General features: G+C 38.8%; 1 protein-coding gene across 1 annotated transcript in view; it reads right to left on the bottom strand.

Moving 5' to 3' along the window:
* Positions 1-15,388: 15,388 nt before the first annotated feature.
* Positions 15,389-23,757, bottom strand: part of ERICH1 (glutamate rich 1) — a 72,967-nt gene continuing 64,598 nt past the window's right edge. The window contains exons 5-6 of the mRNA XM_030490345.2: positions 22,119-22,313; positions 15,389-17,247 (exon numbers count right to left, since the gene is read on the bottom strand). Of these exons, the coding sequence (XP_030346205.2) occupies positions 17,174-17,247; positions 22,119-22,313 (269 nt within the window). The 3' untranslated portion in view covers positions 15,389-17,173. The remainder of the gene's footprint in view (positions 17,248-22,118; positions 22,314-23,757) is intronic.

Below are 23,757 nucleotides of genomic sequence, written 5' to 3'. Positions count from 1 at the left end.
GCCTACAGTCTGTGGGGAGGCAGATGGATGCCAGCAGATGGAGGAGCCCAGGAAACAAAGAGAGTATATCACTTGGCATGCAAGGTAATGTTCTCAGCTCACTCACAGTCAGATTGTTTGCAAATTTTTGTAGGCGTTGCACAGTGTTAAGGAGGGATGTGAAGGTGGTTAATGAATTTTAAGATGTTAAGGCAGGCAAGGAACAGGAACAATGTTAGTCATATTGTTGCATTACATAGTAATATCTTTGTGGTGCACAAAAATAGGGGGATGTATTGGAGTATGGTGATGACGGAAGTAGGAAGTACTGTTAATAAAAGAAGACTGCAATACTGTGCAGATGAGCTGACGCACAGACAGACAATTTCAGATAGTTCATTCCTCAAACTCACCCAACGTTACAGACAGGCAGCAGCAAGAGATTGTGTTGCTGAGGCTTATGGAGTTACCATTGAAGTAGCTTAAACTACTCATTTATTTCCTGCTGAGAAGTGGCTCGTTCTCTTCCCACAGCTCCACTGCCAAGTGGTTACTCCTGTATTTGCAGCTTGCCTACCCATAGTGCTTTGATGCCATTAAGGGACAAAACAATAGAAACTGACACAAATTCAACAGTAAAAGAATAGCAGAGAATCTGCTGTCTTTCTTGAGCAACAGCTTTATGCCTTGCTGCTTCTGGGGCAGGTTCAGAAATCAACCAGCATAACACACTACCAGAGAAGCTGGAACACTATGGGCCGTGCTTGTTGGCCTGAGAATTTTCTGGGTGCATACTGGTGGAAAGATTTCTCTATAGGAATTATTCTGGGAAGGTTCACACCTGGCAGGCAGCAGCGAGACTTTCAGTGTAAGTCCAGATTCCCAGCTAACCCTGGCAACAGTTGGTAGTAGACTGTCAGGATTGCATTGTGTGTCCTTCCAGTTTGTGAAGAAGGTGGGTATCATCATTTAACATAATGCCACTTTTCAGCAACCAAGACACTGCTGGTCTGACTAGGGAAGCCTGTGGCACAGCAATGGATATAGCTAGATACATAAGATTCACAAGGCACATCATTACTCAAGAGCACATCTGCTCCTGTGTTTGAGTCTGCCAATTAGCTGCTATTAATCCAAGACAGTGTATTATTTGTTGCTTTACAGGAGTGACATACAATGGCTGCTATTTTGCAAAGAAACAAGACACTAGGATCTTTCCCGTGAACAGCCTGCAATTTCATTTCCATTTAGAAGAGGTGGAGCAAAGAGGGGTGAGCTTGTGAAAGAGAAAGGCATATCCTCCCACTCTGCTCCCCAAAGTCCACTAAAATGGGTATCTACATCAAGATACCCACCAGATATTGGCTCCTGTGCCAGGCCAAACACATATTCATGGCTAACCAGTCCTCAGTGGGTGGTTTTCTCTGTCTGTCAGAGTTGATATGAAAAATCTGTGATGAAAACTCTTCACGTTGTGTCCTTTGCTGCTTTTGTGGCTGATAAGACAAAAAGCTGGATTGTCGGACTCCATGTCCATGGGCATCCCTCACTCCCTCTGCAGATCGTGAGAAGCTACATCACAGCATCCCAGACATATTCTGCAGCCTGATACGCAGCGTACAGCCATAGTGACCTGCATAGGGTTGTAACCTGTCCATTGTGTATGTACACACATAGCCCAAAGGCTGCTGAATTTGAACTACTTGTCTGTAAAGAGCTGGATAGATCATTCCCAGAAGTTCTATATTGCTACTGGGGAATTTTCTCATCAGTAAAACTGCGCACATGAGCAGGTGCATATGCAACTATGGAGCAGCAGGGTTCTTCCTCCTCCTCCTCTATGTCCCACATTGCAACCCTGTTACCCAGATGCCAAACCTCCACTGTGAACCACACAGAGGAGAGAGCTTAAGAAGCAGCCTTCTGACATGTAATTCCAGAAGTGCAGGTATTTAGGTATGGCAGCTAAGGACAGAGGGCGATGACTGCAAATGGGTGCGAGGCTTGGGGAAAACTGCCATATTTTATGTGCGAGAAAGACCCTAGCATACAGTATCCTGTGCTTTTCTGTAGCTAGGGACACTTTTGATTTGTTTCAAAGCACAGCCACAGTGTGAAACAATGGCTGCAGTAGGGATCTTTGGGGTACCAGGACTCTGGAATGGAAAAGGATTCATTCTAAGAAGATAATATAGACACATTCAAAGCATGACCGTAATTTTGGTTCTAATTCTAAAGCACCAATTTACAATACAAGTATGCAACTTCAGTCAATCATTTCACTGGTACATCTCTGTTCTTTTTAAATAAAACTTTCAGATAGTCAAAATGTGTGGGTTACTATATTCCATATGGCTTTATAAATTGTGAGTCATGAATCCTACAAAGGCACCTGATCCACCTTCTGAGCAAACCTGTAGAATCTTCTTTTTGGAAAGGCTGAAACTTGTTCTACATGTGATCACAGTTAAAATTAATCTGGAGCTATTACCAAAATATAGAATTTTATTGACATTTACCATTCTTGCATAAGCAAATGCGTAAGCAAAAATATAAGAGATTCTGAAGTCTTCTTTAGCAGTCTGCTAGGTAGGAAAGTTGCTTACATTTAGTGGTAATGGATATTTAAATCTGTAACATCCAAAAATGGTTTCTAATTTAGACACTGTAAATGCTTTGGTCCCTCTTTGCAGGTATAAAGGCCTGAATATATATTCCTGTATGCTGCGTATTGTCAATGCCAGAGGCCAACTAAATAGTCCATCCAAAATACAGAAGTTCTGTTAATTCTCTTGTAAGACTTTAAACTGCAATATAATAAATTACTGGAGCCTTCCAAGTATGATAGGAAATGCTTCAAAGCTTTAAATTAAATTACATAGCTTTAGTGGGAACTTGGCTAGTTGATTTTCTGTTCTCACGCACTTTCTAACATGTCCCCTTGTTTTGTTTCCTTGTAATTGCTGATTACACATGGTTCCCATCCCTTACTATCCGTATTCCTATTTAAATGTTCTAATGCCTTTAAGAGACATCTATTATTTGTGGCATGGCATTGTGCCAGCGCAGTTGTGGCTATTTAAGAGGATCAGTAATCTATTTTTAGGCATAATCCTGCATAAAGGTACATGACTTATGTTGTGAACTCTCTAGCTGAACACTGCAAGCTTCTTTCATCAACGTAAGAAGAGGGTAAAACAAACTATGCGGGCAAGAAAGCGTGAAAAATATTTTAATCAAAAGAGCAGCATTTCTATAATGTTTATTTTTTCATTAGGCAGCCTTTATTCTGATTAAGTGTTGTAGCTGTCTGACTGTGAGGCCAAGTAGAAATTATTAAAACAGAATTCAAATTACCTAGGAGTGGAAAACGAAACAACAGGGACAAAGCAGTGAACACTTGTACTTAAGGATGACGCACTGCACTTAGCAGAGTTCTCTCTTAGAGACTGTATTTCCCAGGGCACAACACTGACAGTGCACTAGGACCAGATGGTATTCGCCCAAGAGCTCTAAACCAACTGAAGGATGAAATAACACAACTGCGAGCCCTGGTTTGTAAACTCTCACTGGGAATTGCCTCAGTGTCAGGCGATGGGAAGGTGGTGAAATAGCTAAGTTTTACAAAGGATTCCAGGAGTGATCTGAGGAACTATAGACCAGTGAACCTGATGTCCTTGTTCAGCACATCAGTAGAAATCATTGCAAGGAAAAGAATGAGCAGACGTATGGAAAAATGTATAAGGAAGCACCCCATTAAGCTTCTGTAAAGGGATGACATACTTCACAAGCCTACTGGCCTTTTTTTTTGTGAGGAACTGGCAAATAAGAGCACAAGGTGTAGTAAAGTACATTTTTAAAAGTCATTGGGAAAAAATACCACACTTAAAAAGAAGTTTCATGGGCCAAGAAGATCCTCATTTGAACGAATAAGCAATTAAAAGATATAAAAGAAAAAGTAGGAATGAGAAGTTTTCTCACAGGAAGGAATCCTATGGGACTTTGTGCCAGGATCTGTGCTGCTCAGCAAAGTCCTAAATGACCTGGAAAAGGTGATGAATAATGGGGGAACGGAGACTGCTGATTCCACTACTGTTATCACAGGGACTAAAATTGAAAGCTGATGGCGCAGAGCTGCTGAAGAGCACTATGATCACCAACAACTCATGGTGCATGCAATTACTTAAACTGATAAGGACCGTTCAGGAATGAAGTAACAGTTCTATGAAGATGTCAGCCCAGTACCTACTAAGGGGTCAAAAAAGCAACCGAATTATTTGGAAAGGACTGCAGAAAAAATCACAGCAAACTTCAAAAAATGCAAGGTGAATCTGCATTTCTATTAACATGGGCAGCTTTGGTCCTCCCATCTCTGAAAGGATGAAGCAGACTTGGAAAAGATACAGGAAAGGCCAGAAAGGATATAAAGAAAAGTAGGCAAAGTTTCTTCTTTATGAATGAGCAAACAGTACTCTTCAAGTTGGATGTGTCCTTTTACTCTTCTTTCCTGCTTCCTTGTATGTCTTCCTCTCCATCTATGTTACTGTGTTCTTACCCAGACCTGCAGACAAATGGGGGGGAGGGGTGTGTGTGTGTGTGTCCGTGTGTGTGTGTTAAATACAAGCTGCTGGGATTTTCTTTCCTCACTCAAAGAGTTAGAGGGAAGGCTTCCCCTGAACTTTCCATGCTCCTTCTCCAAGGCAGGAAATGCAGTTTACTGCCCCAATATGCAAAGGCAAAAAAACCTCCATTGACTTTTTTATGTCCTTCTCGCACCACAGCCTTGTCAGCAGATTTTTACCAGCTATCAGATGTTGATTTCTCCAGTTTGGATGCAGAAGGACTGCTTTCAGTACTCAGCTTCCCTGTGAATTAGGAACTGTTGGGACAGATTGTCCCACCCGGAAGTTACTTTCAGAGCCGATTGCAAACTCCTCCCACTTCACAGCTTTCGGAAATCTCAGCCAACTGCTTCTCCCTGATGGCAAGGTGGCGCTACTAGTTAAACATGGTTCAGTCTTGCCTCTCACTTATGGGGAGTTTGTGTCATCTTTATTTGGAAACTGGAATCAGGGGGTGGAAACGCCCTGGCTGCTTCATCTTAAAACTTAGCTCTGACCAGCTTTTAACTCTGACAGAAAACTCCCTCCAGCTTGAGAGCAATGTTCATGGATTCCCACTCATTTAAGACAAAAACAGATACTCAGTTACTGAGTAACACACTGCTTCAATCCCTGGCTCATACCACTTCAAAGACCGGTGCGCAGTTCGCTTCAGGAGGAACAGGTCTGACGGGCTGCGGGCTGGAAGCTGCCCTTTGTACAGGCTCTACAAAGACTTTCCATGAGGTGGGTACTGATTCATTCCTATGAACTACTACACAAAAGCTTTTCCCTGCTAGAGACAATTTGGTTTTTACACTGGTCTGTAGGAAGTGTCCAATTATACAGATTATGCAGAATCCTCCTTTGCTTGGTTCCCTACAGTCTGAAGCACTCATCCTGGTTAACGTAGTGTCACGTATTTTTGTGAGTGTTAGAAACTCTGTAGAAGGCTGAGTGTAGCAATGTGGAAAAAAGATTGACAGTCACTATAAAAATGCAAAGCACAACCAAGGGAGGGTGCTTTAATTTCAGATACTCAGCTGTAAAATTGCTTAGCAAAGATAGTTGGAAATTTGTTTGTGTTTTTTCCCAATTGCAATGCAGAGGTGAATGGCTGTGTACTGATAAAGTACCCATCTGTCTTGTGGGTGCCTGGAGGAAGCCTCTGCACCAAAGCAATATTGCCAATTTTACAGTTAATATCCTGGTGCACAATACTCTTGAGCTGAGAGTTGGACCACAGTCATTTCTGCTGCCTTAGGGCATACCACAGAACAGCATGCTCAGTTGTAATGAGTCTTGCTCACAAGCACAGGCTGCCAGATTGGGAAAAGGAATGAATATCCCTGCAGGGCATAATGGTAATGCAAGCACACCATTCCATGTACTGAGATAATATTCAGGTCTGTGGACTCAGATTTGAACCCAGAGAAGAGAAGCAACAGCAACTGTAGGTAGAATGCTTTATTTAGGTAGGTTTTTCAGATGACTTACTTATCCTGGTGTGTTGCTTTTGGCTGAGGTACAGTTGGTTTTCTTTGTTGTAGCCGTTATTGGGCTGTGGTTTGGATTTGTGTTCGAAAGAGTGTTAATAACATAGGGATGTTTTCATTATTGCTGAGCAGAGCTTACACAGAGTCAAGGCCTTTGCTGCTCTCACCCCACCAGCGAGGAGGCTGGGGGTGCACAAGATGTTGGGGGGGGGGAGACAGCCAGGACAGCTGACCCCAACTGACCCAAGGGATATACCATACTGTATGACATCATGTTCAGCGATAATATCTGGGGGAAGACGAAGGAAGGGGTGTCGTTTGGAGTTACGGCATTTGTCTTCCCAAGTAACTGTTATGCATGAAGAAGCCCTGCTTTCCTGGAGATGGCTGAACACTTGCCTGCTGATGGGAAGTACTGAATGAATTCCTTGTTTTGCTTTGCTTGTGTGGGCAGCTTTTGTTTTACCCATTAAACTGTCTTTAGCTCAACCCAAAACTCAAGTTAGGGGCCCAAGTGGCAAAGTCTGGCCTAGTGTGGGTTTCTAACCAATAGTTTACGGTTTTTGTAGTATTATGCAGTTCTTTTCAGACTTCTTTGGTTGGCTTCAAACAAAATACCATGCAAGAGACTACCGTACTAAGCATCTATGATTTCCGGATACCGGTAATTCCTATGATTTGGATCAGCCTTGGACAACTGGAGCTGCATCAAGACTGATAGAGAGGACCTTTAGTTATTATTTGAAAGACTAATTATCTTCTTAGAGATACTCACTCAATGCCATCTCACCTTTGTGACTTTCACCTCCCAAATTTCCCACCACTCTCATTTGCAAGCGCAGCCCTCAGGTTATCCATGAGAATGTTGTTAAACACAGAGCAGAAGAATGGTCTGTGAATCACCACTGCAACCTAGAACCGTTCCCTCCTTCCCTCCTGTTCACATCACCTTGGTAAGTCACTGTTGCCAGTTGCTTCCCAGGATCTGCAGATGTTCAGATTCTCATACTATGGTACCTGCAAGGTAGTTTAAGACTGCTTTTCACTCTGTAAGCACGAGGCTTTGCAAATGATGGAGAAAGGAGATGGGTGTGGGACTTCAAAAAACACAGCAGTCAGCTATGTCTTTGTGTCTCAGGCACCCCGACTAGGACACCTGAAATGTTTTTGGCTTGATATTGAACTTTGATGTTTTTTGTTTATGCATAAGGGAATCAGACTGGTAGAAAGGATGCTGCCAAGGCATTTTGATAGAAATGCTGCTTTTTTCCCTACGGCTTCCAGCATAGCGGAGAGTTGAGGAACCTTTTGGAATCCTGCAAAGTGCATTATGTGTTAGCACAGAGCCAGAACCTGGGAACTGGAGGCTTTATGCTGTTTGTATGTGAAGGCTTTATACAGCCACAGGTCAGATTCTGGCTAAAGCAATTAGACTTTCCTCAAAGCAAGCAGCAGAACAGCATTCTCCAGCTTTATTCACACTGAGAAAACAAATTAATGTATTGTCCTGAATATCTCTTCTCCTTGTCTCTTTTTCTTTTGCAATTACTAGTACAAACCACTTCAGTTTTCTCTTCCGCCTTTGAACTGTGGGCTCCTGCAGCTGGTGCAGGAGTGGTACTTCCATTTGCAAGTTGTTTTAAAATCCTTTTTCTTTCAATTTTAGCTCCTGTACTAACTGGCCCTGCCGTGACTTTGCTGGTTACTGTGCTGCTATGCTGTTATTACTCCTTTGTTTTCCATTGTGTAGCTTTGGGGCCAGTCTGTGACACAGCCTTGACTAAAGGGAACAATGAGGGTCATGAACCACTGCAATGAAGTGGAAATCCCACTGGTGGTTCTGTTTCAAACAAGGATCCTCCTGAGAACCTGATCCTGTTTCCCTCTGGAATTTGACAGCTCTGGGCAGAAAGTAACTGGGACTTCTTTCTGCCATTTCTAGCTCCAACAGAAAATGCTAACACAGCCCGCGTTTTGATTCATGATACCAACTGCAAGGTGGCACTCCATGAGCAGCAGAACTTGGGAGAATAAGCTGAAATTTGATCAATATCTCTGACGAATCCTTTCACTGGTCTCCAGCAATAGCTTAGGGTTTAGACAGTTACAGTTGACACTGAGAGACAACATGCCTCTGCTTTGGCCTGGAAATCTGCCGAGAGAACTGCTTCTGTAAAAACCTGAAAACTTACATATCCCACTATAAAACTGTGAATGCAACTTCCCAAGCAAACTTCTAAGTCTCTAACCTGGTTCGTTTTTTTTTTTTTTTTTTTTTTTTTCATCAGTAGTCAATGAATTTATTGCAAGGATCTTCCATTACTGGCTGGAAGAAATACAACACAACAGATAATGGACAACTAAGGTTATGGATCACAGCTTGCAGGAAAAGAAATAAGAATTTTCTTTCGATGTTTAAAATAAGAAATCTTTCACAACAATTATTCTTAACTAATGCAAATCATTCCCTGTACACAACAAATTGAAAACACGTAAGACAAATCTGAGAGGCTGTTTACTTTGAATACCTTTCAATTATTGTTTCCCCTTAAACATACTCTAAAACACAATTCTATAGTTTTTTGTACAGTGTATTTAATTTGTACTGTTATGCATACATAAAAAAAATTAAAGCTTCTTGTTGTAGAAAACTGAAGAAATACTTGTTGACAGCAGCAGACAGCCGTTATGCCTTGTGCTATTTAGACTCCCGTGAAGTTACCTAGTGCCACAACTTTCTGATCAAAACAAAACCAGCATGTAAGACAATAAAGTACATGTTAAATACACTAGTAATCAGCTAGATGATCTCAGTTTTCTGTTTTCAAAAAGAAGGTATAAATAAAGAATCGTGACTGAGTGATGCTATTTCTCTTTGGATCCCATAAAGATTAGTACTAGTACTTGACATTATTCAGCATTTTTGTTAATGATCTGTAAGTAAACACAGAATCATTGCTGGTAAAATTTGCAGATGACAGCAAGATTAGTAGATAGTCAATACTAATGAAAGAAGTACAGGCACACAAAACAATCCATCATTTACTAATCTAGACATAGTCAAAGAAAATTAACATTAATATGGCCAAACACAAAGTAAGACATTAAGAACAAGAAGTATGGAACCAGGGACTAAATCCTAGAAAGCAATCAATTTCAAGAGTACTTGTCTACTGTGACAAATAATTCAATACAGACTCGCTACGCAAACCTATGACATAAAGTGGACTCACAAACAATGGAGTAGTGAGTACAAAAGTTGACACTGCTGAGATTTTAAATGAAGTTCTATGGGCAGTTCAAGCACACTTACCTCTAAGTGGTGGGGAAAAAAATGAGAGAATGTACAAGAGAGCCACAAAAACAATTTGAAGGCTGTAGAAAATGCCTTAAATAAAACATTTTAAAGGTTTAGAGTAGCAAAAATGAGGTTACATTATAGATGGTGAAGGGCCTAGAACACAAGTCTTATGAGGAATGGCTGCGGGAACTGGGGTTGTTTAGTCTGGAGAAAAGAAGGCTCACCGGGGATCTTATGGCTCTCCTCAACTACCTGAAGGAGGATGGAAAGAGGAGGTGGCTGGTCTCTTTTCCCAATTAACAAGTGACAGGATAAGAGGTAATGGTCTCAAGATGCACCAGGGAAGGTGTAGATTGGATATTAGCACAAATTTCTTCCCTGAAAGGGTAGTCAGGCATTGGAATAGGCTGCCCAGGGAACTGGTGGAATCGCCATCCCTGGAAGTGTTTGAAAACCACGTAGATCAGGCCCTCAATGACATGGTTTAGTGGTGGACTTGGCAGCCCTGGGGTAATGGTTAGAGTTGATGACCTTAAAGGTCTTTTCCAACCTAGTTGATTCTGTTCTGTGATTGATCGTAGTGTTCCCAAAACTTTCACGGACAGAAGATAGTGGCTGAAGAAAAGCACACCAAGAACTAATGGCTGAAAGTTAAACCTAGACAAATTCAAATTTAAAATAAGGCACATATTTCTAACCGTGAGAGCGACTGAGTACTGGAATAGATGACCAGAGAAGGGGCTAAGTCTTCATTTCTTGATGTCTTTAAATCAAGCTTGCCTGTCTCTGCAGACTTGCTTTAGCAAAAACCACAAATAGTGCTTTTGTCAGACTCAAGTTACTGGTGTTCACCCTGAAGTAAAAGGAAAATTTATGACCAGGGACCTAGATGGGGTCAGAGAAGATAATCTCATGTCCTTTTTAGTCATATCTTCTATGAATCTATCAATTTACTGAGGGAGTAGAGAGGAAAAAACCATTCTGAGTGATTTTTGCCATCTGGATAACAATGTGATCCATAGCAGAGAGTAAATCATCCAGTAATAAATATATGTCAGAAACTATCAAGATGAATATATTCTTGCAATGCCTTCTAATTTAGAAATTTAGAGTTATTTAATATTTTACACATTAATTTTATACTGGGTAATTGAATTAATGTGAAAGGGTTAAGCAGACAGGCTAATGAAACACTGTGCTACGTACTGAGCTTAATGTGGTTGGAAAAATCAATGCACTTTCGTCTGTCAGTTAGCAATCACAGGTTTAATTGAATAACATGTCAAGTATTTTAAACTGTTTACCAATGTAAATAGAATCCAGCACTATAGTAATGGTAATAAGCTAAGACGGCTTCTCTGAATTCTAATCAGATTTGAACAGTACCTTCATTTTAAGCTCCAACATGCCAGACAGAGATCGAACAGTTATCATTATGGCTAGAGAGTTTGGTGATTACCCCTGTGATTCTGTAAAAAATTTATTTGCTATTGATTTACTCTCTAGAACACAGGTAATGGGTAATCAGTTTGATACTCCTAGCAATGGTTACTCCTCCGTGCATTTACATTCACTTCCACTTCATTATTGTGACTTGGAGGAGGAACAAATCACACAGCAATCTTTTACTGACCCTTTCTGTGAAATGCTGGAGGCCACTTTGTGCATGATCACATGAAGGGAACAAGAGGAAGAGTGGGAGAAGGACCTCTTCAAACTGTTGTGTGAGTTCCAAGCATGTCTGTACAACAGCTCCTTACTCTTCTCCTTCTCCCTTTTACTAGTCCCAGGCAATGGCTTCCTAACCGCACATACGAAAGCAGCAAGGAGAGGGGGGTCATATCCCTGTTTAAGTGGAAGGAGCTTGCCACTGCCAGACCAGCACCAGGAGCAGGCAATGTTTTGGTCATGCAACACGTACATTCCTGTCCCTTTCTCAGATGCAGTAAATGTTTTTTGTTTTTTTTTTTTCCTACAAGATCCAGATGCCTGCAATGCTGATGTTTCTGACTTACCTGTTTATGGTCCCATGACAGTCAATGTAAAGATGCAAGTTCTTCTATTTATACTATTGTTCTTACCCTAAAACAGATGTCTAGAAGCAATGAGTTATATTGGGCTGTACAAGTATCTATTTCATCCCAGTGATTATAAAGTTCTTTAGGAAGCTCAGATGGAAACATCTACACTGTAGACATCTGAAGTTAGGAGAAATTAATCCCACTCTGCATACCTCCAAGCTCCCCTTAGGAAACTGCAGATGAACATTGCCTCCACCAAAGTGTCTACTATGGAGAACCAGGTCCCTGTTTTACCAGACTGATCATATATGCAATGTAAAATTATTATGCCATTTTTAACTATCAGCAGCCTTGCTTACATGTTCTATCGTATTCTTGATTATAGTTAAGTCAATTACATTCCCATAGTGCATTGGCACCTCAGATGTAATAGAAATTTATTGTGCTGGGTGTTGTGCAGCAAACCAAACCCTGCATCAGATTGCTACTAGTTTAAAAAGGGAGGAAACAGATGAGAAAGTAGGCAGATTGATGTGGGAGTATCCAGATACAATAAGGCAACATTAGTCAGCAGAGTAGGCAGTTGCCTTAGCACACTACTGACCTAGCTGTTGCCAAGCTTTTGGGCAGCATCGTGGCAAAGGAGAATTTTAAAGAAGGAAAGGAAAACAATAGAAAGACTGCTCTGCAGAGAGCTGTGGGAAAAAGCAGAAATGCGTTAATCTGAAAATGTGGCAAATGGGTGATGGAAGCTAGTACCAGAGGCTGAGAGGATGGAGGAATCATCTATGCACTGACTGAGGGACTGAGAAGACTGGCAAAGATCTTGAAAATGAAGAAACGCAGCCCGTAGTTGATGCAACCTATAGCAGCCTAGAGTTGATGCAAAAGAAAAGAAGGTATTGAACCACAGACCCATTCCTTTCCTATTTTTGTGTAGTCCTCTTCAATCTTAAATAACACTTTTTCTTTTTTTTTTTTCCATTCTGTATTCTAAAACAGGATGTAGCATTGCAGTAGTAATGTAAAAGAGAACTACAGCTTGCTTATACATTTTGCAAATGTATACAGTTCATTAAAATGACTAGAAACTATTGATTCTACAAAGTTAAGCACTCAGCTTGGAGAATGTCCTTATTAAGGCTATATATTTGACCTTGACTGACTCTGCTGCATATACATTCTTTTCAAATAACCATAGAATATATATTTTTTCCTAGATTGTTAAAAGATAGGAAAGATATACAGCATTTGTCATTTTCTGCTTTTTCTTTATACTTAGTATTTCCCCCCATGGCATAGTTCAGCATATATCTAGCAGCTTAAAAATATACATTTTTTCATCTCAGAAAAACGTATATTGAAATTGTGAAATACTGAAACATTATAATTAGCCTATTCAACAAAATTTACTTCAATGCAATGCAGAGGATAAAGCAGTTAACAGTGAAGCTAAATTAACTGCACAAACATGTGCAATACAGCTCTTCTTAGGTGCAATCTAGGGATGAAGCAATTAATCAATATAGCTATAACCTGAGGTTGGCCTAAATATTCAATATAATGTATTTTTCCACTGTTACATTTTGCTGGCTTTTTTCACTACCACTCTTCCTTATTATACTTAACCTGTAGCATACTGTACAAGCATAACACACACCACTTTCCACTTTATGTCTGTGGGCTGCTTTTATGATATAGCGGATAGTACTGGGTGAAATATATTTTCTTCAGTCAAAGACAGCTTAACCATTTTCTGCCTTCATGCTGCCACTCACCAACTTTTTTTCTTCCTTGTCTTTTTCTTTTTTTAAGTCTTTTTTTCCCAGATGCCATTTCAGAGATTCAGCCTACTGAATAGTAGCCCCCTGCACTGGTGCAGGGGAGAAAAGCCAGTTGTCATAGAAAGCACATTAAGGAACTTATAACTCTACATGACTGTAAAATACTACAAAAATATTACATCACTTATGAAGAAGAAAAAATCTTTAACATTAGAGACTGATTCCCACATTACATATCCACAAAAGAGAAGAATTAAGGTCTTACAACGTACCTATTTATAGAGATAATGGCTTTGAACTCATACCTTTGCATACAAGCATTTCATGACTACAGATGCTCAAAACTACTTCAGCCTCTGTGGTCTTCCTTGTACATGCAGCCCAGGTAAGGGACCATCACCTGCTCAGAGCCCGATTTCTTTCCTGCTGTGCTGCTGTTCCTTCCTGTGTAATGCTTAATTATGCAAACGAGAAAGTGAACTCTTGAAGCCACACACAGACTACTTTCTAGATGATCCTTACATTCTTCCTACTGTTGGAGCCACATAGGATTGAAAACCAAAATTTTAAAATTCTGTCTTCCCAGAAGTTTGAGATATGCTAGTAATAGCATGTACATGATACAGTTCAGTCTGAAGTTTTCTGATGCAAAGTCCACTAAAAAACCCTCTTCCATGCCTCAAAAATTCCACATGATACTGCATATTCATTAGACTGCATCATGTGGAAGAAGCAAAACTGCAAGGTCATCTCCTTTGCCATTTAGAAGTTCAGCATGAAAATCCAAGCGATAACTGTTTCATTGCTGTGCTGAAGGAGCCATGATAGTGAAATGGAAAGCACACTGTGTTCACTGCTGGATATTAATCTAAATTTTTCAGTTTTCGTATCCCAGGCATGTTGGTTATACCACTGCTCAAATAAACCATAAAATGTGTAGGGAGATTCAGCACCATTTCTTTGAGAGAAGCAGCACAGAAAAGTGGCCTGGTATTAAAACTCTGGTGTTTGAAATCTTTTTGACTGCAAATAGGATGTCAAACACCGAACCAAACAATCCTTCCCCCTTGCCATTTTTAGTACATTGCCTAATTGATATTATTATAGGATGAGTAATGTCCATTTCTTTGGCTTTCAAGCTAGATCTTTCTGCTGTGTTCTTTCATGTATTGCCTAAGTGTCCTTATGGATGTTGCAGTTCAGCACACCATTGTTTGGCACATTTGTTTCAGAAACAAACGCACTCTTATGCAATTGCATTTATCTACAACGACAATCTACAATTTATCTGCTTGAATTTGGTCCAATTTTCTAAACTCTCCAACATCTCAGATTTTACTTTATCCTCTACTCTTTATAATCCCTGTTAGTGTAATAGTGGCGGGTTTGATAAGTGTAAGATTCAGCTCCTATTGCAGGTCATTTACAAAGACATCAGACATCACTGACTCTAGTTACGCTCTGAAACTGTTCCCAGGCTTGCTTTGTTATGACCAGCTGATTTCTACATGCAGAATATAAGGCTTTTGCAGTGGGTTAAGTGAAGGGAAAGAAGAGAGTCTGAAAGCAATCTTTTCCCCATTATTAGCTGATAATAACGCAAAGTACATTCTTGACATGAGAAATTTTACTTACAATCTGGAATTAGACTACTGATAGTACAAAATATTTCTGTTTGTCAAAGATACCCGTATCTGTTCTTCCGGATACAGCTATGTAAAATTCAGAGTAATTTTAAAATTCACTTTAGTATTACATGAAATGTTCAAGCACTGAAACAGAAATCATAAAGATGAGACATTAAAGCAGTAAACAAAGCTGTGAGATGAGTGTATGAGTGCTTGTGAGCTGGGTGTGTGAATGCGTGATAACGTGTGTCAGGCTGGAGTAGCTGGTGAGCAGAAGACCCATAGAGCAGGTAAGAGGGCCCAGGATCCAGGCAGGGATATGAGAGAGGCTGGGGAGCCTGTGCCGGTATTTGAGGGATCTGTGAACGTGGGTATGCTTGTGATTCCAGGAAGTGAAGGGCATGAGTGTTTTCACTCATGAACTTCAATTCCAATCAGCCAAAGATGACTATTTGTGTTTTACGTGAGTCCTATCAGGGTTACTCATGGGTGGTGTTAAAGGTGGTGCCCTGCCTGTGGCAGCCTGTCTAGTCAGCCATGTGAGTGTCGTGTATGTGTGTCCCTGTTCATGTGCTAAGCATCACTACTTGCTGAACCTGGAAACATGAAAGCTGTAGTTGCTTCCACTGGTGCACGACGGAGAGACATCCAGGTGTCCAGGTGCACCAGCCTGGGATTCAGAGGACACAGAGGAAGAATCTCCAGGTCCTGGGGTCCACCTTATAACATCCCTCAGCAGTCACTCGAGTATCAGGAAATGCAGGTACTACAGTTGTTTGTACGGTTCTAATTTGACCTGGTTTGTATTTGGGTTTCAAAATACTGTCTTTAATCACAAGTTCTCATTTATTTTTTCATATTCTGTGTATATGACAGATGCTGCTTACCTAACAAGTATATCCTTTTCGTGCAGTTCCTAGGCCTCATCTACTGCAGGACATTCAAACCTTAATCTGAGGATAAAATTATTAACTTCCTGTGGGGTCTGCCAACAGAATATCTCAGTGCTTCACATTCAAGTGGTATTTTCTTCTTTCTCCAGATGTGGGATTGACGCACACAGCACCTCAGTGAAAGGTCACAGCTACAGTTCAGTGCCTATGTGTTAGCAAGTCAGAAGCATTAAAACCAGGAACACACTACTAGTTTCCTCTCTGCAAAGTCTGTTTTAAATATCTTTCCTAGCAGATACAGACCTAACTTGAGTTCTCCAGAGTTGCACACAGCTGCCTTAGCCATAAGACCATTTTTTCTGTACCTGCAATCCTTTAGCATGTTACTGAACCCCTTTTAACTTCTTGAATTAACGAGAAACATGTATGCTTGTGTTTTTATTACACATTTTTCAGCATCACTAAAAATAATGCCTTGCAATAGGATATATCAGGTAACATAATAATAAAAAAACCAAAACCCAAAGCAAAAAAGCCATATATATATACAAAAATATATATATTTATATAGTCTTGTCAGTAATATATCTCCAATCACATGTTGAAGGAGATAAATACATTGCCCCTATCCCATTCATGAGGAAGCTAAGACAGAGATATGAGAAATGGTTTGCTTTGTACCACCTATCATGGTGAATGACTCAACTGAGAGAAGAGCCTCTCAAGAAGCATTTTTTAATTCAGGATTCCAAAACATTTTACAACCATGGATATTATTTACTGTATTGTCTACACATGGATAAATTCAGTTTCAGAAAGACTGAAAAACAATCAGTGAGAGAACCCAGACCCATAATTCTGCAGTCAGTGAAACCCATTGGATTGTAAAAGGCTGGGACACAGAATATTTCTAAAATATGCCATCCAAGTTTCTGCATAATTTCTACATGACCCCCCATGTAAAAATGTATCTATTTCCACAACTTCGTAGGTTGTTTAGCAAAAATGCATTCCTCAGATGTATTGTTGCTCAGATTTTAATATAAAAATATATTTCTGTTTTTCAGGTAAACAGATATATCAGATAAACAAGAAAAGTCAAGAAATAAAATCTCCAGAAAGAAACAATCAATTTATAAACAACAACAAAAAATACTACACTTTTTAAACAAAAGTACTTGATACAGACTTTATCATTCCAGGTAAGTCCCTTATCTTGAAGTGAGATGTACATAGTATTCCAGCTGAAGACTCAGGACAGACAACATATGCATATTCTTGACCAACCAACAAAAATCACATTTAGTTATACCCTGTTTATTGTCTTCTGGAGTTTGTAACACAGAAGAATAATTCATTTACCTGAAGGTGTAGAACGTGTATTGACACTGTTCTTTCTGAACAAGTGCTACTTGGTTAAGAGTTTGTATATTAAATTTTAACCCAGTACATATGGACACAGGCAAGGGTTTATTTCCTGTTCTTCACAGGAAGGATATCTGTAATCCAGTAGTGAAATAGAGATGTGGCTATCTTGGTATGATCTGAAACAAAGAAAACACATTCCTCCTGAAATACCTCTACAATATTTCTGAACATTAAAGATTTGTAAGAACATCTGTTTCCATTCCATATTAGCATTTTAGTAAAACCAATGCAGATACTGGAGCTTAAAGGCTAATATATACAAATTTCTAGATAAAAGGTACATTTTCTTTTAGGAGGTCAGTTACTTGTATGAGAAATTATTTTGGTTCTATTTTGCAATGTCCTATTTGTTATGATTCAATAATTCAGAAAAAAAAGGAGATCCAAATGACATGATCACATCAGTAAGCCTAAAAGAGTGCAATCTTCTCCACCTCTTTCTGTCTGCAGAGTAATTTCACACATTACTATTTAACCTACAATAGCACCTAGAAGCCCCAGTTGAGAATGAGCTGTCTTGTACAGACAGCTGCATTAAAACCTCAAAATGCCATGGCTTCTTAATTCACAGATTATCTATGTGACTTTATTTTTAATGACAGGACTTTCTCCAGTACTTATCACATAATATCACATTTAAGATGATTCTGTAATGTTATGCTAATAAAGCTTTCACAGTTAATTTCCTTTTCTTTGAATGTTCATTAAAAAAAAAAAAAAAAAAGAAGAAAAAGTATAAATTTAATCATTTTAGGGCCTGTGCATTGGTTGTTGGCACAAAGTGACTGTATTACTTCTGGTCTGCAAAATGGACCCACTCACCCCCCCACAATGGAGATATATATATATATAAAGGACAAGTCTCCCAAAAAAGGGAGTTAAAAGAAGCTTCTAGCTCTTCTGTGAGTGATAATTTCCTAGGCAACAAGGGAAGAGTATATTTGAGACTTGATACTAACCAACAAAGGGAAAATGTTAATAGGTAATGGAATGAAGTTGATGAGTAGAAGCTGAATGAGTTCATAAATTAGGAGATAATGACTTTTTTTTTTTAATTAGGTGATCACCTATGCTTTAATAATTGATGTGAAATGGGAATTAAGTAGCCCTCATTTCAAAAGATACAGTTTCCAACCAGCAAATGGAGCATTACTTTCAATGACAGCTCTCCTCCTCTGCCCACCGCACTGTGCAGGATCATGAAGGTCTCTGGCTTCCTTTTCCAAATGGCCACTGACTTTCTGACAGCGATCAGCCAAGCCCCCATCACAAGAAATGTGTGTCTATTTGACTTCTAAACATTCTCTTCCCTGCACTTCCGGAAGACTTTAGGTAGAGGTAAGTAATTTTTGTTAAAGAAAGACCACCAAATAAATGGAAATAGTAATAGGACATTCTGTTCCTTTTTACAGTCTGTTTTAATCTCCTTGGCAATTTCCTCTTCCTGCAATTTTTTTCAGATCCTACCACAAACCTTGTTAGACCTTTATTTGATCTGACTGCATATATTGGGATTTAGGAACTTAAGATAAAACAGAAACCTTTTTCTTCATTGTTTCTTTTGGTTGAACCATGATTCCCAATCTGAATAACATGCTAAGAGATGTGAAGGAAATACCAAAGCATGATCTTGAAACAGTGTTTTTCAATTTGTGGTCTGCAGACCTTGGTCAGTCCATAGCTTTACTCTAAAGGGTCTGTAAAAAGTTACTAAGAAAAGCAAATTTATCATCAGCAGGCATCAACTTGCCGAGTTGCCTACTGCCCAAGTGAGACTTGGCAGCTCATATGTGATATATATATCTATATGAGCAAATAAAAGATATATAATGGTATGTTTTCTTTGTAAAGCTTACTAATGGAAAATGTACGCTTATACGAAAGAGATAGATCACTTCTCATTTTTCTCCTACTCTTTCCTTCCTTGAATTAAAAATAAAACTGAACAAAACATAACACCCATTATTCCTTTGATGCTGGCATCTTAAGTAGAATCATAACCATGGGAAAAAGGGTTAACATAATGCTTCTTGAACTATCAGGAAGAAAGTAGGTTTCTTTTGTAAAAATATACCTTGCTAAAATGAAGAAAAACTGTTTTCTTTTCACCATGTTAATAAGAAATGACCTTTTCTTCTAGTACATCATGCCCCACTAAAAACAAACAAATCAGGAAAAAGGCAAGATAATCCAAAAACCTTGTAAAATACAAAAGAGATTACTACAGTGGACTGTACATTTTTATCTTTATAAACAGCCCTAACCTCTATTTCTGTAATAAGAATTTGAATTTGCTGAGACAACAAGTTTTTGTGATAATTCTTAACTTTTATCACCTGATCATTGGGAATGAAATCTAAAATAAAAAAAAAAATAAAAAGGGCAAGATGACCTACTTTTGAGCCAAAATTAGGAAAAAAGTATAATTAAGAGCCTAATTCAAGGTAAAATTTGAGAGCACTATGTTCTCATTCACTGGAATTCCTGAATTACAAATAGAATGTATTGTTAAACTCTGCTGAGGCAAATTATTATCTAGCAGGTGTTTAATTATCCTTTAATAATTTATATCAATGTATTTTCCTCTTTCTTATGTTGTTGTATCTCATGAATATCAAATCAACTACTACTGTTACACTGTTTCACCACCATGTACTTAGAATGAATTAGAACTGAGCCTGGAGTGACAGTAGTTCCTAGAAAAAAAAGGGCAACTGGAAGAGTAACTATTTCAGGCTGTATCAGAAGAAACATAGAGAAATTCTAAGATATTATTTTATTTCCCAGTAGCTGGTGCAGTGCTGTGTTTCAGCTTTAGCCTGAGAACAATGCTGATAACACACTGATATTTTAGCTGTTGCTAAGAAGTGCTTACTCTGATCAAGGACTTTTCAGTCTCTCATAGTCTGTCAGTGAGGAGAGGCACAAGAAGCCAGGAGGAAGCAGAGACAGGACACCTGACCCAAACTAGCCAAAGGGGTATTCCACACCACAGCACGTCATAACCAGCATATAAACTGGGGGGAGTCACTCGGAAGGGACCGATCGCTGCTCGGGTTGGGCTGGGTATCGGTCAACAGATAGTGAGCAATTGTATTGTGCATCACTTGGGGTAACTGGGTTTTATTCCTCTCTCTTTTTTCCTATTATTATATTTTACTTGGTTTCAATTTTTAAACTGTTCTCATCTCAACCCATGGGTTTTACCTTTTTCTGGAGGGAGGTGAGCAAGCAGCCATGTGGTGCTTAAGTTGTCAGCAGTTGTCAGCACGACAGTCACTCAGCAAAATTGTCTTTTGCTTTTTCAAGTGACACATACAAAAAAAATTAGGGTAGTTGCATGGATTTGTTTCTAATTTGTTTGTTTTCTTTCCTCTCTTCAGTTTGACATTTTTGCTATATTAAAATAAACAGAGCAGCTTGCTTCAAGGCTGCAAAGCCCAACAGAATTCCTACTGTATTGAGCAGAATTTGGATAGCGCCTGTAAGGAATATCCTGAATGTGGTCATTTCAACAGTTCCATTTTGATTTAATCAACAGAAGCTGAATTAGGTCATTTAATAAAGGCCCAATACCTGATGAGTCCTACTTAGTTTGCAAATGTGTATTTCATCCAATGAGACTATCTGATTATAATAAAGATCATAGAATCTAGGCTTGAAATTAATTATTGAATGCACAGAAGGATTTTGGTCTATGTATCTGTGGATATTTCAGATCTATCAGAACCTTAAGGGTTGTCATACTCCAAATCTACACTTTAAAGAATACCTATGCACTTCTGTAAGAGTGTTCTTTTCAAAATGTGAAATGTGATCAGCTATGAACCCTACAGGCAGGAATTCTCTCTTTTTCTGGTTTTACAATGCACAGCATGTAGTAGGCTCCAGTCCTGACTGGGATCTTTAGCCATTATCAGTAAATTATTTACTGATATTACAAGCAGCAGTCTCTTTTTTGAATGTTACTGCTAAGCCTCTGTTCGCTATGATTATATTTACTCTGTTGCCACATTACTACCAGCTCAGTCATTACTTGTCAAAAGACTTGGAGCACAATCTAAAATGGTTGAGATTCCCTCATGCCATAGCAAGTGCTCTCAACTCTGATTAAATTCTTTGGGAGGCAAGACAACTCAGCATATCTGTAGATTTGCCTGATGGTGCAACAAAGGTACTAACGACAAGCAACAGTGACTGTTTAAATGAAGACTACTTGGAAAATGAACTATTATACCTTCAATGTACCACAAGCTGATCCCACATTCACTTGAGGAACTATTAACTATCCAAGAAGAAATTCTACTAAAATTATAGGGGTTGTAATAGAGAACAAAAGAAGCATGAATGAAATCAGACTTGTGCCTCAGGAATGAAAAGATTTAGTAACTGAATAATTTTTCTTTTTATGAATGACTTTATAATGTATTTTTTTATAAAGAGCGACTTTATGTTTTTACATAATCAATGGCATTTTTTAGAAACTTAAACCACAAGTTCATATTTAAACAAAAGCAAAACCGTAAATCAAACTTTGGCATGCAAAATTGATGTGTTAAAGAAGCCGCGTAGGTGACCAAGATGAAATGATGTACTTTATTGACTCTTATGCATGTAAAATTAATCTTTAACTGGATGAGTGAAATCTCCAAGATAAACAAGTTAATTCCTGTGATTTAAAAAGTCTACAAATAAAAAGTAAAACAGTTAAGACTTTAAAAATATTGTTTTAAGAACCTGAATAATTTTGTACTCTATAGTTGCTGCAAAGTACGAAAAGTTTCTATACTGATCATAACCAACAAGAAACAGTGAATCTCATTGTATTTTCAGTGGGAATTTGGCTTTCAAATCTTGTATAAGCATATGTTTACCACTATGTAACTACTTATAGCTTCCTAATAAAAACCCCCAACGTGACAAATCTGAATTTTAATCCACACAATAAAGAACATCAGTGAATGAATGTAAGTGAATGGGTACCTACCAGGAGGCATCATGGATTGTTCCTGGAACTGTTTCAAAGCATCCTTCAATCTCTCAATATCCTGTAGCAATACAAGGGATTTCAACTGATGTAGAATAGTTACATCTGAGGAAGAAATGGTGCGAGATTCAAGATATTGCAAAAGCTCTTGGGCAGCTGCTGCATTTACAGCAGAATCCGTGCATTTTGATTTGCCTGGAAAAACAATTGGAAAACCAGATTAAAAATATTCAATGAGCACAGAGAATATTCCCAATTATACTTTTTTATTTTCCAAAGACAGCATCTTCTTTTTTAGTACAATGTACAAACAAATATCTGACACTAAGGAGCAGCTTGCTCCTACCATTTTTTTGTTAAATATTAAAACAATTGTAACAGGGGAGAGTATCATATTCAAAAAGTAAAAAGGACACTAGTATTCATACTGACTGGAATGCAAGAGGAATCTAAATTTTGAAGACTAGCACAGGAAGAATGTGTGATGAAGAAACTATGCTGTGGCCAAAGTACTGGTTTTGCTTCTGGCACACTGTGTATTTTAAAACTACAAACGCACGTGGAGACAGGGAGCAACTCTGAGGAACTACTGCAAAGCACTTCTGAAGGCATCAACTTAACTTGTTGTTGTACTTCTATATTTTTATTTAAAAAGCAGATATTACAGCCTGCATGACAGCAGAGAAGGACATACATTGTTTCTACAGTACTAAAGCATAAATTCATTCTTCCATTCCAATAACAAAGTATAGTCTGTCCCTTTAACCAGGCTCCCTTTAATTCTTCTGTTTTTTATCAGCAAGCCAACTGAGAAGAACAAATTTTTCCCAATTCACCTTTCTGATGTAAGTAAAAGGAGTACAATCTATGTGACCATTTGAAAATGCTACTAAAAGCAATGGTATTCAATTTTGTCTAAAAAAAAAATGGGGAGTGTTCAAATCACTCAACTAGAAAAGGCAAACAGCATAATGTCAGATCTATACATAAACTGGGATTTGCCTAACAAGGAAATCAGTCACACTCTGATCTACGGATGTGCCATCTTATCTGCAGATGAACTTACTTTTACCTAAGAATTCTCTTTGTGGATTCCAAGGTCCTCATTGGCTCAACCTTCTGATCTGAAAGTTTGACATCAGGGCCAGTCAATCTGCCAAAACCTGAACTTGACTTCCAGGAAAGCTGGAAGCTCAAGACCTTTTCCTAGAATTATGGACAACTGACCGGGTTTCTGTTCTGGGTCATGTATTAACAGCACAACCATTCTCTGAGTCTGCAGTCTTACTCAGTTACTCTGGAGTTCCACTACAGTGAATGCACGTAGCTTAGCTTACATTTAATTAGCCATAGAACAGACGTAGTAAAATTCATATTTTTGGTAATGGAGGCACACTAGCAAGAGAGTAGGATGGATTTCTAGTGCTAGGCTTAGTATGAAGACCTGACACAGCAGTAAGCAAAGAAAATTCTGTGTATAAAGCTTGAGAAGAAAAAATAATTAACATGAAATCCCTGATGTCATCTTAGCAGGGTTTTTAAAGTCATTCTGTAGTCTAAAGATGAATTTTATGGGAATAGGAGCTGATAGCTCTGACTTAAGATGGACTCATACAGATAGGTAAGCTGTTTAATATTC

This window comes from Strigops habroptila, chromosome 6 (genome assembly GCF_004027225.2).
Source record: "Strigops habroptila isolate Jane chromosome 6, bStrHab1.2.pri, whole genome shotgun sequence".
NCBI classification, from domain to species: Eukaryota; Metazoa; Chordata; class Aves; order Psittaciformes; family Psittacidae; genus Strigops; species Strigops habroptila.
Note: the sequence above shows the minus strand (reverse complement) of the source record. Positions and strands in the feature narration are given on the sequence as shown.